General features: G+C 49.6%; 2 protein-coding genes across 14 annotated transcripts in view; both read right to left on the bottom strand.

The window, feature by feature from the left end:
• Positions 1 to 319: 319 nt before the first annotated feature.
• B3GALT9 (beta-1,3-galactosyltransferase 9) lies at positions 320 to 2,537 on the bottom strand. Its single transcript, XM_077292416.1, has one exon. The coding sequence runs from the start codon at positions 2,278 to 2,280 to the stop codon at positions 1,285 to 1,287; it is 996 nt and encodes a 331-aa protein (XP_077148531.1). The 5' UTR covers positions 2,281 to 2,537; the 3' UTR covers positions 320 to 1,284.
• A 3,219-nt stretch (positions 2,538 to 5,756) lies between these two features.
• The window catches only part of VAV2 (vav guanine nucleotide exchange factor 2), an 84,978-nt gene continuing 73,981 nt past the window's right edge, over positions 5,757 to 16,753 (bottom strand). For 6 of the 13 annotated variants that reach the window (XM_077284825.1, XM_077284823.1, XM_077284828.1 and 3 more), the window contains 11 exons: positions 14,876 to 14,892; positions 14,555 to 14,576; positions 13,831 to 13,958; positions 13,691 to 13,756; positions 13,455 to 13,492; positions 13,265 to 13,381; positions 12,887 to 12,974; positions 12,676 to 12,790; positions 12,138 to 12,224; positions 10,942 to 11,096; positions 5,757 to 6,054 (listed from right to left, as the gene is read on the bottom strand). In XM_077284825.1, coding sequence (XP_077140940.1) covers positions 6,007 to 6,054; positions 10,942 to 11,096; positions 12,138 to 12,224; positions 12,676 to 12,790; positions 12,887 to 12,974; positions 13,265 to 13,381; positions 13,455 to 13,492; positions 13,691 to 13,756; positions 13,831 to 13,958; positions 14,555 to 14,576; positions 14,876 to 14,892 — 881 coding nt within the window. In that variant the 3' untranslated portion in view covers positions 5,757 to 6,006. The remainder of the gene's footprint in view (positions 6,055 to 10,941; positions 11,097 to 12,137; positions 12,225 to 12,675; positions 12,791 to 12,886; positions 12,975 to 13,264; positions 13,382 to 13,454; positions 13,493 to 13,690; positions 13,757 to 13,830; positions 13,959 to 14,554; positions 14,577 to 14,875; positions 14,893 to 16,753) is intronic. The other 7 variants (XM_077284831.1, XM_077284834.1, XR_013221247.1 and 4 more) reach the window with 6 other exon arrangements.

Here is a 16,753-nt window from a genome sequence, read left to right as displayed (position 1 = left end):
GATACGAGCAGTATTGTTGTCAGAAATGCATATGCTATTTTACATTGGGTTTGTAAAGGATCTTCAATGAAGATGTTTTAACAATCTCTTTGCTGGATTTCTACATTTTTCCTACATGTGAACTGTCTGCACATCAGGGATCTTTATTCCATGAGATTTTTTTATTTTATTGCTACAGTATTATTGTAGTTATAGTCTTGTACACAGTGGTTGTCTTATAGTAGTAATATTTTTGGAAGCATTACATTTGGTAAATGTAACTGTATTCATTTAGATTGCCCCTTTTCCTAGATCCCTCCATTAGGTACACCTCCTGTGCATTCAGATGAGTTGTATGATTAAATTTTCAGTTCAGCATTTATTTATAGACATCTACATGAGCAGTGTATAGCGGTCTACTATAGAAACTCCAGGAAAGAGACAGAGAACATCAAATCTCCATCTAAGACTAATTATGTAAATCTTTATTTTGCTGTATTGCAGCAATTATATTGTCTAATCCTCCAGAGCTGCAAGCACAAGTCTGCCATTACATCATGTCTTATCATCCAGAGCTGCAGTCACTAATCTGCTGTTACATCGTGAAAGGAGTATGAGATATGATGATGGTATTGATTACAGATTACTATTCTCCGTGGTCTGATACTATGAAGCAAATTGTACTAAAAGTACGAAATATCAGGTGATAAGGCAGTTGCCAGCGCAGCACGGTATAGTGATACAGCTCTATAATTCATGTGTACAGGTGAGGCTCCGCTGCCGGTTTGTGATCTCATCCCAGGAGACAACCACCATTAATTACTTATTCTGGAGAATTAAGCTGCCCCGGCCTCATAAATAACGACCGGCCCAATTATCACATTTACCTCACACCAGAACAGAGAATGCCAACTTGTACCCAAAATATCCACCGCTCTCAGGGACAAGGTAGGACATCGTTCTTTTGCTGTTTTGCAGCAGTTACTTCAGGCCTCATCTTCCAGTCAGAGCAGAATAGTGATTGTAGCTCTGGCTACGAGTGTAGTGTCAGATGATACGACTGCAGCTCTGGCTGTGACTGGAGTATAAAATGTGACGAGTTGCAACTCTAAATGTAACCAGTGGGGTGATGAGTGACAGCTCTGGATGTGATTGGCAAGGTGATGCGGGGCGCACTGAGCAGTAATTGAGAGGAGATCTTTTGGGAGCCGCACTGCCCGGTATTGAGCACACAATTTCCACCATTGTCCACAAGACGGCTTCACCACTTTATCACACCCTATGTGGGATGCTGCAAGCTTTAGATCAAATGCTGCCATCCTCCGAGTTGCGATATTTTATCCTGTCCAGGTAGGACCAGACCTTGCAGACCACCAGGCTGTAGTACGTCTCCAGCTTGGAGCAGCCATGGCCCCCACTCAGGTCGGTCCACACATCAGACATCTCATTGTTTCCGATCCCGGACGATGAGAAGATGATCCTATAACAGCATCGGTTATATCGGATGTGCTGAGGCCCAGAAAACCGGGAGCTATGGAGAGGGAGGGCTCCGGCCTTCTGGGCACAGAGGCCGATGAAGACCTCAGATGGCACGGCCACTGTCACCTGGGCAGACACCAGGTACATCTTCCTAGTGACCCCCTGGGAGATGACCATGGCCGAGCCGCTGCAGTAGTCAGGATAGAAGGTCTTGGAGTAGGATGTCAGGGGGACGAAGCTTAGACTGTGAGGGTCTCTGTCTGGCCGGGCCTGGTGTATAACTCTCCCAGTATATACGTCACTGGTGCGGACCTCCAGGCTTAGCAGGTAATTGCTCAGGCTCTCAACATTGACAAACACATAGTCATCAGCTTTCAGGATGAACCTGGCATCGGGGCAGAAGGTTACAACCCACTCCATCATCATCACTGCCTTCAGCGTGTCATTGGAAGGATCCAGGAAAGTCCCTTGCACCAAGTCCTGGTGGAGATGAGATTCATTCAGGATGCTGTACTGAGTGGCCTGCATCTGGGGCATCCCTAGCATGAAGACCCGTGTTACCCGGAGGCCCCGCAGTGATGGTGCCTTCCCCCAAGTCTGTCGGATTCTCTCCCGTCTCATCCTGTTTTCAGGAGAACTGAAGATGACCACGAGCAGGAATACATTCCTATCCATGCAGCGCCTTGAGCTGCTGATGACATAGGACCTGGAGATATTCTTACTCTGCAGACTCAGATTTAGTCTCTGTGCTTGGTCCTGGAGCGCCATGAACTTTCCATCCTTGTAAGTGATCGGGGCTGAGCGCAGTAAGTATTCCTCCATCAAATCTGTGCCAAACAGCAGAGCGTGGAAGAGGACGATGAGGATGAAGCAGCACTGATGGGTACGGAGCCGACAGAGGGACACCTGTGAAGATTAAGGTAGGGTGAAAATAAGCCGACTATGGATAACTGAGGTGAAGTGATACCAGGAGTTAGACCTGCAGACAGGAGGAGGGGATGGCAAAAGGGACTCCTCAGAAATTGAGAGATAAGAAGAGGGCAGTGGAGGAACACTTGGAGAGAACAAGGTCTGGTGAGAAAAAGGCACCAGAGCAGCAGGGGACCACCTTCAGAGAATTGGTGAGGGGATGGACACCTGCAGATAGTGAGGAGGAGGCAGCAGATAAGGGTACCACTGCATAGAACAAGGCAGGGGCAAGGAGCGGAGGCACCTGCAGAGAACGAGACCGGGGTGAGGAGCACAGAGTGAGGCTGTGTGAGGAGGGGAGACGCTTGCAGAGAGCAAGGCCAGGTGAGGAGGGGTGGTAGGAACACTTGAAAAGAGTGAGGCCATGTGAGCAAGGCCAGTGAGTAGGAAGATGGGAGCTCACCTGCATGGTGCTGGTGAAACGACTGCTCCTTGCGCCGCTGCCTCATTCGCTATTATTGCCTGTGGGTGAATTGTTCTTTTCCGCGGCTCACATGGTAAAGTTACTGCAGAACCTGATCCATCTGCACCCGACCTAACAGCTGTAACCAGACACTGGGACAGGATCAGATGAATGTGAAATGGCTGGGATGGTCTGAGGATGTGAAACGACTCCACAAGCGAGGACTCAGGACTGGGCAGGTAGGTGTGTGTGTGTGTGTGTGTGTGTGTGTGTGTGTAATACAGGGAACACTAAAATCCCACATCCTAGAGATCACTGAATGAAATATTCCAGTTGCAATTCTTTATTCATTACATAGTGGAATGCGTTGAGAACAATAAAAAAATAAAAATGTGAATTAATATCCCATAGAGGTCTGGATTTGGAATGATACTCAAAATCAAAGTGGAAAATCAAATGACTGGCTGATACAACTTCAGTGGAAATGCCTCAAGACTACAGATGAGCGAATTTCTTTGGATCCCTGCTTATTCGGCAAGTTATAGCGCTTACCGAATAAGCTGCAGAGGGAATCCAGCTTCCTGGATCGTGCCGGCTGATCAGCTGTTCGTCTCCACAGCTGCATGTGTCCTTACAGGTGTTGTCTGGAGATGGTCTTTCAGGAGTGCTCTACTCTCGGCTCTTGGTTTCCTGTCTTGCAGCGGGTTGTGGGCTCCTGAAGATTGACAGGGAATTATCACACCGCGAGCACAATCTGTGCACTCCGGCTACTAGAAAAGCCAGTTTGGCCAGTGCAGCATGGGAGAAGTGCAGGGAAACAGAATTTTAAGAGCAATGCGAGCCTCTGGGCCAGTCAGGCTGGACTACAGAGGTGGCCGGTAACTTTGTTCTTGAGAAAATAATTTTTAATAAGGGAGGCGTTGCAGAGTTACTCAGTTTTACAAACTGTTTCAATTTTATCCATTTAACAGTGTTGTCTCAAGTTCTTAAAGGGTTAATCCAGTGCCACTCACTTCCTAATTGTTGGTGCCAACGATGGCACTAGCCCACACAGCTGCGGAGACATTTTATATAAAGAAAACGGAATCTGTGCCATTAATCTTTCCAGGTTACCATGGCAACCCCAGAGCCAGCATAATATTTTCAGAGGTACAGGAGAGAGAAAAACAAATAATTCTTAAATGTATGTACACACGTTAAGCAGTTGGTGCAGAAAAACAGCGGCAAAAGTGTGCTTTTTTGCTGCAGATTTTCCCCCATTCATTAGTTTAGGCGAAATCTGCAGCAAAAATGCTGAAAGAATGGATATGCTACAGATTTAAATCTGCTAGTCACAACTAAGCATCGTGTGCATGAGACTTTAGGATTCTCATTCTCTCTGCTGGCATCCGGAAACCCTTCAGGTTTTCGAACAAATCTGCATTAAAAAAAACACGTGTGCACATGGGCTCCAATAAAGTTTGTCCAACGTTGTAAGCCAGCACCCAGGAGCAAGATCACACTTCTAGCAGATTGTACTCTTGCAGGTGATTGAGCTGTAATTCTCTGTACTGCTGTCTGTGCCTTGTTGTGAAGTATGCATGCCGCAGGGTGCACAGTAACTCCGGGGGTCCGATGACATCACACGACCTTGCGGGGGATGCATGTGGAATTTGCTCAGCTTTAGTAAATGTACATTTGGACCAGGCAGCAGAGTTCAGATGAAGGCGAGTTGGGACCCTGCAGTGTCTGTTGATTATGGGGACAGTCCTACTGCTGCCACTAGACACATCAGCCCCGTGCTTTGTGTTTAGTGATGAGCGAATATACTCGGTACTCGAGATTTCCCGAGCACGCTCGTGTGTCCTCCGAGTATTTTTTAGTGCTCGGAGATTTAGTTTTCTTCGCCGCAGCTGAATGATTTACAGCTACTAGCCTGCTTGATTACATGTGGGGATTCCCTAGCACCAAGGCAACCCCCACATGTAATCAAGCTGGCTAGTAGCTGTAAATCATTCCGCTGCAGCAATGAAAACTAAATCTCCGAGCACTAAAAAATACTCGGAGGACACCCGAGCATGCTCGGGAAATCTCGAGTAACGAGTATATTCGTTCATCACTATTTGTGTGATCTCTGGGTTTCAATCCTGCCATCACCATCATCTCTCCAATATTTAATGTCAGCGAACCTGATTTATAGGTGGCAGCCATGTTTGACTCTTGCAGTGCTGAACTCTTGCGGACAGCCCCAGTCCGTAACAGCAGTATCGACTGGCGTTTCCTCCCCCCTCATTTACTGTACAGCACAAGACTCCCTGCAGTTGTGGGTCAGCAGTCATGTGGCTGATAGCACGACCACTGCAGCCAATCACAGGCTTCAGCTGCATAAACCCATTTAACTCTTCTCTTCACTATTAGATAGCAATTATTTGATAGTGTCCATAAAATGTCCCGTGCTCTAGTCAAATCTAGAGCTGCACACAGGTCACCTGATGCATTATGGGGTAGATTGCTGGACAGATCCTGAACCTTCCGATTAGGCAGATTTATCAATAGGCAGGAACATGTGATGGATAACTGATATTGGGCTTCGTCCCCTCTTGGATTTGGCGCATAAAATGGCTGAAGCACAAAATAAATAAAGAGTGATTTGGGAAAAAGTTTATGCCCCAAAAAGCCCAAATCAGATTTCTGGCACCCTGACAGATAGATCTCCCCATTGTGTCATTATTGATTCAGACTCTGACCTAGATGAGATGATGGGAGTAGTAGTACCTCTGGATTCAATTGTATTCAGTTGGGTGCAGCAAACACTACATCTTTCAAAATGCAGCACAATTGGGGACCAGTGGCGAGGCGAGATCCTGAGAGCTAACAGGAAGGAATTCCTGTGACCTGTGCCACTGCGGACGGAGAACGGTGCCAATTCAGAAGTAGGAGACGGAGGTCAGAAATGGAATGACTTTTAATTCCCTTATCCAGCCGCAGCCCCTCACCCTCTCCTCACAGTTTCTCTTATTTCCATTGCTGCTCATCAGAATTATAAATCTTATATACAAGTAATACCAGCGAGGAAGACCCCTGCCCTGAGCGTGTGGGCCGGGGCTCTGGAGACGCCGGGAGGAATCGTTACAGGAACGACGTCCTTGCTGTGCAAACATCTGAAGGAAGCAAAGTTTCATCTGGAGGCGCCAGGGTCACTGCACCCCTTCTTCTTCAACGTAGGTGGAGGGGAACCAGCCGATCTGCAGAGACACAGAGCCATGGGTTACAGAGGAAACAGCTGAGGGATTGTTACACTGTATCAGCGTGAAGCAGGCACATATCAGTCCAGCTCTGCAGACTTATGCCTGCACTGACAAACATCAGCCCTGGTACATTTTCTTATTCACTGACTGCAAGCAGACATTGGATAAGAGAAACTACAACTAAACCAAAGTTGTTTTTCCCTGACATGGGACTGCACAGGACCTATTAACTTCAACTACAGATAAAAACATTTTTACCCAATACAAGGAGCTGGTAAGTGCCTCTGAGTGACCCCCTTTCTATAGTGATTTTATCTGGCGCAGTAGTAGCAGTGTTCAATCATAGGTGCTGGAACCAACTGAAGCCATGTTGGGTGTCAAGCGGGTGCAGTAACACTGTGGCATCTTTCCATGCCTGATTTCAGATAAGGTGGGAGAGCAGACGGTAATGTAGGATTCCCCTTTTCAGAGAACCCCTGGACAGAGGCACTTTTTTGTATATAAAGACAAACTTCATTTCTCCCCCTCCCCAGGTCCAGCACCAACTATCAACCACATCCTTGACCTCTTATCCTCTGCATCACAGACTGCCCTCCACCTCTGTTATCGTCTGTAACACAGAATCTCCCACGCTGCCTCGGCCTCTTATGCTCTGCAGTGACGAGTCTTGCCTTGCCTCTCGTTGTCTGCAGCGCCGAATCACCCCGAATGCCCTCGCTTCTGTTATCGTCTGCAGCACTGACTCTCCCCTGCTGCCCCGGCCTCTGTCATTATCTGCAACGCAAAGTCTGCCCCAGCATCTGTTATCATTTGCAGAACACTCTTTCCCGCTGCTCCAGCCTCTCACCGTCTGCACTGCCGAGTCTCCCATCCTCTGCAGCACCGAATTTCCCTACTGCCCTGGCCTCTTATCTTCAGGGCCGAGTCCCCTGCTGCCCTGGCCTCTTATCTGCAGGGCCGAGTCCCCCGTTGCTCTGGCCTTTATCTGCAGGTCCGAGTCCCCCGCTACCCTGGCCTCTCATCTGCAGGTCCGAGTCCCCCGTTGCCCTGGCCTCTTATCTGCAGGGTCAAGTTCCCCGCTGCCCTGGCCTCTTATTATCTGCAGTACCGAGGCCCCCCCGCTGCCCTGGCCTCTTATCATCTGCAGGGTCGAGTTCCCGACTGCCCTGGCCTCTAGTATCATCTGCAGGTCCGAGACCCCCGCTGCCCTGGCCTCTATCAGAGGCCAGGGCAGCGGGGGCCTCGGACCTGCAGATGATAGTAGAGGCCAGGGCAGCGGGGGACTCGGACCTGCAGCTAGAGGCCAGGGCAGCGGGGAACTCAGCCCTGCAGATGATAATAGAGGCCAGGGCAGCGGGGGCCTCGGACCTGCAATTATCATCTGCAGGGCCGAGTTCCCCGCTGCCCTGGCCTCTATCTGCAGATCCGAGGCCCCCGCTGCCCTGGCCTCTGATATCATCTGCAGTACAGAGTCCCCCCGCTGCCATGGCCTCTATTATCATCTGCAGGACCGAATTCCCCGCTGCCCTGGCCTCTGTTATCATCTGCAGGGCTGAGGCCCCCACTGCCCTGGCCTCTGTTATCGTCTGCAGGGCCGATTCCCCCCGCTGCCCTGGCCTCTATTATCATCTGCAGTACCGAGGCCCCCGCTGCCCTGGCCTCTTATCATCAGCAGTACCGAGGCCCCCGCTGCCCTGGCGTCTTATCATCTGCAGGGCCGAGTTCCCTGGCCTCTATTATCATCTGCAGTACCGAGGCCCCTGCTGCCCTGGCCTCTATTATCATCTGCAGGGCCGAATTCCCCGCTGCCCTTGCCTCTGTTATCATCTGCAGGGCCGAGGCCTCTGTTATCGTCTGCAGGGCCGATTCCCCCCCCCCGCTGCCCTGGCCTCTATTATCATCTGCAGTACCGAGGCCCCCACTGCCCTGGCCTCTTATCATCTGCAGGGTCGAGTTCCCCGCTGCCCTGGCCTCTATTATCAGCTGCAGGGCCGATTCCCCCCGCTGCCCTGGCCTCTATTATCATCTGCAGTACTGAGGCCCTCGCTGCCCTGGCCTCTCATCTGCAGGGCCGAGGCCTCTGTTATCGTCTGCAGGGCCGATTCCCCCCCGCTGCCCTGGCCTCTATTATCATCTGCAGTACCGAGGCCCCCACTGCCCTGGCCTCTTATCTGCAGGGCCGATTCCCCCCGCTGCCCTGGCCTCTATTATCATCTGCAGGGTCGAGTTCCTCGCTGCCCTGGCCTCTGTTATATGCAGAGTCGAGTTACCCGCTGCCCTGGCCTCTTATCTGCAGGGTCGAGTTCCCCGCTGCCCTGGCCTCTATCATCATCTGCAGGGCTGCTGAGGAGCAAAGCCCACTACATAACCATGAGGTGGCATCCGTTCTACAGAACCTGCCTGAACATCAGCGAGGGAGCTTGATGTAATTGGCGCAGTTTAACCATCTAAATGCAGCTGTCAATATCTGAACACAGTATTTAAATTATGCCGCTGTGCACATCGGCTTCCAGCGAGATGATTGGGGGCAGGCCATGGGTCGTCATCTTGGACGGTCTGAGGCTTATGTCAAATATCCGTTTAAATTTGCCCTTTTTTCCCATATTGAAATACAGAAGTTTAAAATGTTTCTTTTATAAAATATTTTAACGCCAAAAAACAAATAATCGGAACACCAGCATCGCAATTTCTCGGTCACTGCTCAAATCGATCAAAATGTAGATATCACAAGAATTATTCCCCTGCATCGCTACAAGGACAGATAAATGAAAAAGGTTCTGTCAAAGTTTGGTTTTGCCATAACGACCTGAAGAATAGAGTTTTCAGGTCATTTTATAGCACAATTGAAGCCATATAAACAAAACCCAAAAAACAGCAGTGGAATTGATTTTTTTTTCTTTTACATGTTTTCCAGTCCATCTTATTCTGTCATCATCGTCCTCATGGGACCAGAGCCACAGAAAAATAAAAAAGTCCTGGTTCCTAAAGTTATTAAAGGGGTGTGCACAGTCGCTCTGCTCTTCTGCCTCCTGAAGGACAGTCCACTCATATAGATTGACAGGTCAGGGCCGCAGCATGGGCGCACGGAAGAAGCACAGGGGCAACGAGGCTGGCCAGATACAGCAAACACCGTGCAGGCGCTGCTTCGCTAGCAAGCCAGCCACCACGGAGAGACTGCAGAGACAAGCCGTGAAGTATAGACTGGAGAAGCCACTGCTCCTGAGGATGGAGAGGATCTTTAATAAGGAGACGTTTGCTTGTTTTAAGCACCTTAACGATTACAATGGCACAAGAAGTGTTGCGTAGCTGCGCCCTGGATTGAGTTTGGTCCCGTGTCGGCCGGTGCGCACTGAATGGTCTTGGGCTTTGCGCAACATAGTGTTGTATGCTGCATGGAGTTGGGCTCTGTAGATCTCCGCATTATCTGCTGCGCACTGGATGGAGTTGGGCTATGCAGAGGCTTGCGACAGCTGCTGCGCACTGGATGGAGTTGGGCTCTGCAGAGCCATGCGACAGCTGCTGCGCACTGGATGGAGTTGGGCTCTGCAGAGCCATGCGACAGCTGTTGCGCACTGGATGGAGTTGGGCTCTGCAGAGCCATGCAACAGCTGTTGCGCACTGGATGGAGTTGGGCTCTGCAGAGCCATGCGACAGCTGTTGCGCACTGGATGGAGTTGGACTCTGCAGGGACCCGCATCATCTACTGCACACTGGATAGAGTTGGGGTTTGCAGAGCCCTGCGTCGGCTGCTGCGCACTGGATGGAGTTGGGCTCTGCAGAGCCATGCGACAGCTGCTGCGCACTGGATGGAGTTGGACTCTGCAGAGCCATGCGACAGCTGCTGCGCACTGGATGGAGTTGGGCTCTGCAGAGCCATGCGACAGCTGTTGCGCACTGGATGGAGTTGGGCTCTGCAGAGCCATGCGACAGCTGCTGCGCACTGGATGGAGTTGGGCTCTGCAGAGCCATGCGACAGCTGTTGCGCACTGGATGGAGTTGGGCTCTGCAGAGCTATGCAACAGCTGTTGCGCACTGGATGGAGTTGGACTCTGCAGGGACCCGCATCATCTACTGCACACTGGATAGAGTTGGGGATTGCAGAGCCCTGCGTCGGCTGCTGCGCACTGGATGGAGTTGGGCTCTGCAGAGCCATGCGACAGCTGCTGCGCACTGGATGGAGTTGGGCTCTGCAGAGCCATGCGACAGCTGTTGCGCACTGGATGGAGTTGGACTCTGCAGGGACCCGCATCATCTACTGCACACTGGATAGAGTTGGGGTTTGCAGAGCCCTGCGTCGGCTGCTGCGCACTGGATGGAGTTGGGCTCTGAGGAGACCCATGTCGTCCACTGCACGGAGTTGGACTCTGGAGCTCCGTTTACGTTGTAGCAGCTAGTCATTGGACCCCTGATCTGACAGTCGGGACCTATGCGATGAATAGGTCATCAGTGTGATATGATGGAAACCCCCTGTAAGGCTACGTTCACATTTGCGTTGCGTCGGGCGCAGGTTCGGCGACGCATAGCAACACATGCGTCATGCACCCCTATATTTAACATGGGGGCGCATGGACATGCGTTGTCTTGCGTTTTGTGACGCATGCGTCATTTTTGGCGCAAGATTCAGGGCGCACAGGACGCTGCATCTTGCATTTTTTTTTGTGCCGAAAATCATGCCAAAATTGGACGCATGCGTCACAAAAAGCTGCGTTTTGCATGCGTTTTTGCATGCGTTGTGTCGCCGATGCTTCGCCGCACAACGCAAATGTGAACGTAGCCTAAGTCCCTTGTGCAGATCCGTGACCTGGAGGTCGTGCAACAGATTAAAGAAATCTCATTCATTCTGTGGCCTCACAACACACGGCCCTGGAGGAGCAGAATACGCACTTTTCCGTTCGTCTCGCCTTTCCACCATCCCTGATCCCCTCCTATCCGGCTGTAGATTTTCACCACATCTCCTTCCCGCAGCGAGAGCTCCCTCATGTCTCTGGCTGCAAAGTTGTACCTGGCAATGGCGGTTCCTACAGGACGTGGCGTGAAAACTGTGCAGAAGAGAAAAAGGGGTGGAGTTACTACAGGGACGGTACGCCCCCAAAACACCAGTGACCAAACCAAATTAGACTGAATCCTGCCACCAGCTAACAAGATAGCGGCCATGTGCTTATAGAAGATGAATGAAAGGTGAGGAGGAAAACCATGGAAAATGGCGGATTCCTGGCAAAACGCTCAGCAGATGATTCTGGGATTGTCCCCTCCCCCCACTAAGTAAATTCGCCCTCATCTGTTGTCCTGGGGGACTGTAACTTAGATGTGACTATGAAGAGGTGCGCGGCGAGACGGACGGAGGTGAGGCGACCCAACATGCACCCCCAATCCATTACCCTCCATGCAATAGAACATGTGAGCCAGAGTTGTCCTGTACACATCTATGGAGGGTGCAATGATGATGATATGGAAGAGATACTCCAGCAATGGTGTTCATGGCTGAGCTGCGAAAACTGGCTGACACAGGGAGCACAGCGACAGAAACAGCCGATATGGCTGCACTACTCCACACCCAGCAGATGGCGCCGTTATTCCCTTCAGAGCCATGAGACTAAATAACCCTATAAAGAAAAATGGTGGCACAGGGTGATGGCAGGAACTGCTTTGACAAACGCCTGGGCACCTAACAACCCAGCAGAGGCCGCCATGATGTCTGTTCAGCCTGCAGTCACTGGGATATAAGGGCTCATGTAATAATCTTTACTGTGTAATGAAAAGGTGTGGAAGATGGAAGATCGCCTGCACTTATGCACAGTGACATCAGCTGTGTCAGATGTGTAAGCAGCACTTGGATTATTTTCTTGTAACCTTTGGCTATAAACTTAGTAGCCCATAAGATTACGTCTTATGTCCTGAGCAGGAACTCAGAGAGGGAGATCTGATTTGTTGCTACTGGCGAGTGCCCCACTTGTCACTACACAGTGATAAAGTGTTGTGTACAGGCCCTGGCCCTTTAAGTGGAATTTAGTGCGAGGCGTCACACACTATGTCATGCAGCAGGTGGCGCTGTGGCTGGGTGCAGTATATAGTGGCAGTACCTGACCAGAAGGGTGTGGACGGGTTCTGACAGGGAAAGTTGAGACCCTGAGGACTGAGAAAAGAAAAGTTGTAGGAAGCACAGGAGGCTGCAGAAAGGTCAGAGAAAACGTGAAGGTAGGAGAGCAAAAGAAAAAGAGAAGACATGTCAGAGCAGGAAGGGTTAACTGCAGGGAGGGCACATTATAAGAGCAAATAAAAAGGCACCCGACCGGGCTGCTGGGACTTGTTGTACATTACGGCCAGAACCTGACAGATGAGATCTGTGTGGAGAGTCAGGCAAAGGGTTAAAATACGACTGACCACCAGCGACCCCATTTTGCAGCCGGACTTGGGATTATCCACAAGTCGTTACCCCCCAATGTCAGATGGGGCCTTAAGGATGCGATCTGTCCTCTCCATTCAGGTCTATGAGGGAAAATCGCTGGCCAAGCAGGCTCCCATAGAAGTGAATGTTGTGGCCCACACATGGGTCTGTCCTGCTGGTAAACACTGCGGCTACGTCATAAGTACCTGAAGACCGTGGAGCGCCGCTCTCACCTGGGGATCTGGGGGAGCTGCGCGTCTTCTGCAGTTTGTACGGATACTTTAAGGTGGTGTCCAGCAGTTTGAAGCTTTCCTTCAGTGAATGCGTCTGGTAATACTCCACCAGTTCCTACAAAACATCAGCGCACGTCAGTTACGGATCCCCTCCAATCACTGTGGCCATCACCCTCCTGCTGACTGTCCCGGGAGAAGGGGCGACACGTACCAGTAAACTCTCAAACTTCTTGGCTTCAGTGATGTGGATCCAGCTGTCCTTCTCCACCACCTTTATGTGTTTTACTTCATCATTGAATCTGAGAGGAGAAAAAGCAAAATGGAAGTAATGCCAGAGACTACTACCACCATCATCCTTAGTGCGGCTCCGAGGTCACAAAGGTTTACTCAATCCAACCGAATATTGGCAGATCTTTAACTTCAGTGGCTGCAAAGAGTGGTGCGCCCCTAGTGGCGGCTGCAGAATGACCTGTCTGTCAGGTAGATGAGGCACAGCACAGTACAGACCCCTCCTGTCCACTGCCGCCTTGTTCTTGGACTACTGCCTTACTACAACAGACACCACCCAAAAGTGCACTATGCTTCATACTTGATGCTGATGGCAAATCGCTCAGCTTCGGCCGGCCGCTCCCGGATGAGGTATGTTCCGCTCAGATGGGATTTTAGGAGGTTGTCAGCTTGTGGCCGCTCCACGTTCCCTGCAAACCTAGAAGAAGCAACAACGTATGAGCATCGAAGAGCCATCAAGACCCCAGCACCCGAGCAAGGTGGGCACCTACCAGGGGTATCTGCTGTAATCTGTGCGGTTCACTGGCTGCTGCAACAGACACAAACGCTAGATTAATAGATGATGGTGGTTTTATGCCTCTAGGTGTCAGATCACTGATGTCACTGGCAGCATAAGCCACTCATGTAAGGTCAGGACCCCCAACATAGAGGGCTGCTACCTCCCCTCAATGGACCCTACCCCTTTAATGGTGGCTACATTACCATCAGTATTCTAGGTGCCACTCACCACAGGACAGGGCTTCACCGAGGAGCTGGGGAAATAGCCGGATTTCCTGTTGAGCAGTGACCGGCCCTGCGGACAGGAGAAGAGCGCAGTCAGTCACACTGCACACAGGCATCAGCTGCCCTAATACTGGGGTCACTCACCTCCCACCACTGGGAATCGGGGTCACCTCTCAGCAGTTCTATCACTTCTCCCGTCTGGAAGGTCAGGACTGGCTTCCCAGGGGGCGCGGGGTTCCCATGGTAGTTCTGGACAGCCAGCATCTTGGGCCCTGGAGGCAGTGACGGACACAAGGGATATTATTCATGGCCGCCTTGCGGTAAGTCTATATACCAGCTGCTTCTCAGCTACAAGGCGTCTCCTACTCCAGTCACAATTCAGAGGAAGACTGAGCTGAGCTGCCAGAATTCGCCTCTCGCCGCCTGAGTGCCAACAGGAAAGCAGAGCACAGCCCAAGATGCAGAGAATGTTCCAGAAGTTCTGCAGACAGACTCCAACAACGCTTATTTCATTTCTGAGATCTCTGCTTGCTGTCAATGAAAAAAAAAAAAGTCTTCATATAGATGCTGAACTCACCGAGTCCTGCTACAGGCGGAGGGTTTATCACAATGTATCACGTGAAGGAAGATACAGTGTAGCAAACCCTCAGCTGTGGCAGGTTCGGTGTGTCCAGGGATTCAGCATCTGGATGTTGTCATACACTGACAGCTAGAAGAGATCTGGAAAACAGTGAGGACATGGAGCCACAGATTCCACAAAGTGTCTGCACCGCTTATTAACCATTTCTAACAGATTTCACAGAATACTAGAAATGTGCAAAATTTGCGATCCCATGAGAGCGGAGATCAGCGGCCGCCACGGTCTCACCTGACACTGTGATGTGCAGATCCTGTAAGAGAAAACACATTGGTTATCAGCAGCACGTCCCATCATGCTCTGCTCCAGGAGGGGATGCTGGGAGATGTAACACAGGGACAATCAATCATTCATTTATTATGGCAGTTCTGTAACCATGACAACCTTATCACAAAGTAATCTACAATGGGGAGGAGCAGCCCTGCTGTAATCAAACAAGCCCCGCCCACAGTGATATCTCAGGGCACTATGGATGATATTAATGATGTTCTGCAGCAGCTCTGCCCATACTGCAGATTGGAGTAATATCAGGGAGAAAAAGGAGCATCTTACCACATTTTCAGCAGGGCCTGGAAAAACAAAACACCATTAATACATCAGGACAGTGAATGCAGAAAGAAACAGAGGTACAGTAGTGTTCAAAATAATAACAGTGTGGTCATGAACACGAGTTATAAAAACTAGTGTAAAGATTTTGTTATTTCCAGCATTGGGCACATTGCACACAGTTTTCTTATTCAAAACATGAAGAGAAATGTATATAATTTTTACTACTTTACAGAAAATAACGAAAAAAGTACCGTACATTGTGCTGTTCTAAAAAAGGAGATTTTTGTGTACTCACCGTAAAATCTCTTTCTCTTAGCCTCTAATTGGGGGACACAGCCCCCAATGAGGCGACAGAGTAAATAGCGGTATCTGCATTTGTCTTTACAAACTCACAATATGTAGTTTTTTATTACGATTTAGCATTTACGTGAATCACTAACCTAATATTTAGTTGTTATCTACAGTTTTTATAACTGCTTCACATCTATGTTGCCTGGAGTCAACCAACTTCTGGCCGCTGTCACCTGTTATCCCAGCCCAGGATGCTCGGACTACATCCCACAATGATTTGGCATTTGTTGGCTTTGCCTCAAACTGTATTTTGATGTCACCCCACAAATGTTCCATCGGATTAAGGTCCGGGGATTGGGCTGGCCACTCCATAACCTCAATTTTGTTGGACTGGAACCAAGATTTTGCTCGTTTACTGGTGAGTTTAGGGTCGTTGTCTTGTTGAAATTCCCACTTCAAGGGCATATCCTCTTCAGTGTAAGGTAACATGACCGCTTCACGTGTTTTAATATAAGCAAACTGTCCCATAATCCCTGGTATGTGGTAAATAGGTTTGGCACCGTAGTAAGAGAAACATGTACATATGATGCTTGCACCACCATGCTTCACTGTCTTCAGAGTGCATTGTGGCTTAAATGCAGAGTTTAGGGGTCGTCTGATGAACTGTCTGCCGCCCTTGGACCCAAAAAGAACAATTTTACTTTCATCAGTCCACAAAATGTTTCTCCATTTCTCTTTAGGCCAGTTGATGTTCTCTTTGGCAAATTGTGTCCACTTCAGTACAAGTCTTTTTTTTTTTTTTTTACAGTGGGACTTTGTGGAGACTTCTTGCCAAGAGATTAGCGTCACACCTCTACTTATTTTGCAGACAACTGACTTTCACACTATATCACCAAACATCGGTGATTGATGATCTCCCGGTGGGGGAAAGACAGGTGTTCAGAGATTTGGTTGATCTATTGGAGGAAAATGAAGGAGAACCAACAAGGAGGAAATTTACTGGTAAGCTACCATCTCAAGCTACACCATCCCTGTCGTTATTTCCAGCTGTACAGAGCTTCTTTGACACCGTTTGTGGTGACATACGGACCTTGAAGCTTAACCCAAGTGGGGACAGGAATTTAAGCAAGATAGAACAGGCTGCCATCAGGGATCTGGGATCCAACAGGGATATTATGGTCCGTGAGACAGATAAAGGGGGAACATAATAATCTGGCCAGTGGAGCTGTATCTAAAAGAAGCTAAACGACAGTTGACCAATGGTAACTGCTATCAGGTTCTCCCCTCAAATCCCACACAGGCTTTTAAAGCCAGATTAGATAGGCTACTAACTTCGGCATGGACCTGTGGCATTATTAATAAAAGTGAAAAAGATTTTATGACGAACCACCACCCCAGGACACCTACTTTTTATATGTTGCCTAAGGTCCACAAATCCCTTCAAGATCCTCCAGGGAGAAATATCGTATCGGGGATAGGTGGCTTGTTAGAACGCCCCTGTATTTATTTAGATTTTTTTCTCCAGCCTCTGGTCTTCTCCTTTAGGTAATATGTGAGAGACTCCACCTTTTTAATCCAACAATTACAGGA

The sequence above is a fragment of the Ranitomeya variabilis genome, chromosome 2 (assembly GCF_051348905.1).
Source record: "Ranitomeya variabilis isolate aRanVar5 chromosome 2, aRanVar5.hap1, whole genome shotgun sequence".
In the NCBI taxonomy this organism is placed as follows: Eukaryota; Metazoa; Chordata; class Amphibia; order Anura; family Dendrobatidae; genus Ranitomeya; species Ranitomeya variabilis.
The sequence above is the reverse complement of the archived record's forward strand: the minus strand, read 5'-3'. Positions and strand labels throughout refer to the sequence as shown.

Excerpts from the sequence above, each read along its gene's own strand:
- B3GALT9 (XM_077292416.1), bottom strand. The coding sequence starts at position 2,280 with ATGGAGGAATACTTACTGCGCTCAGCCCCGATCACTTACAAGGATGGA.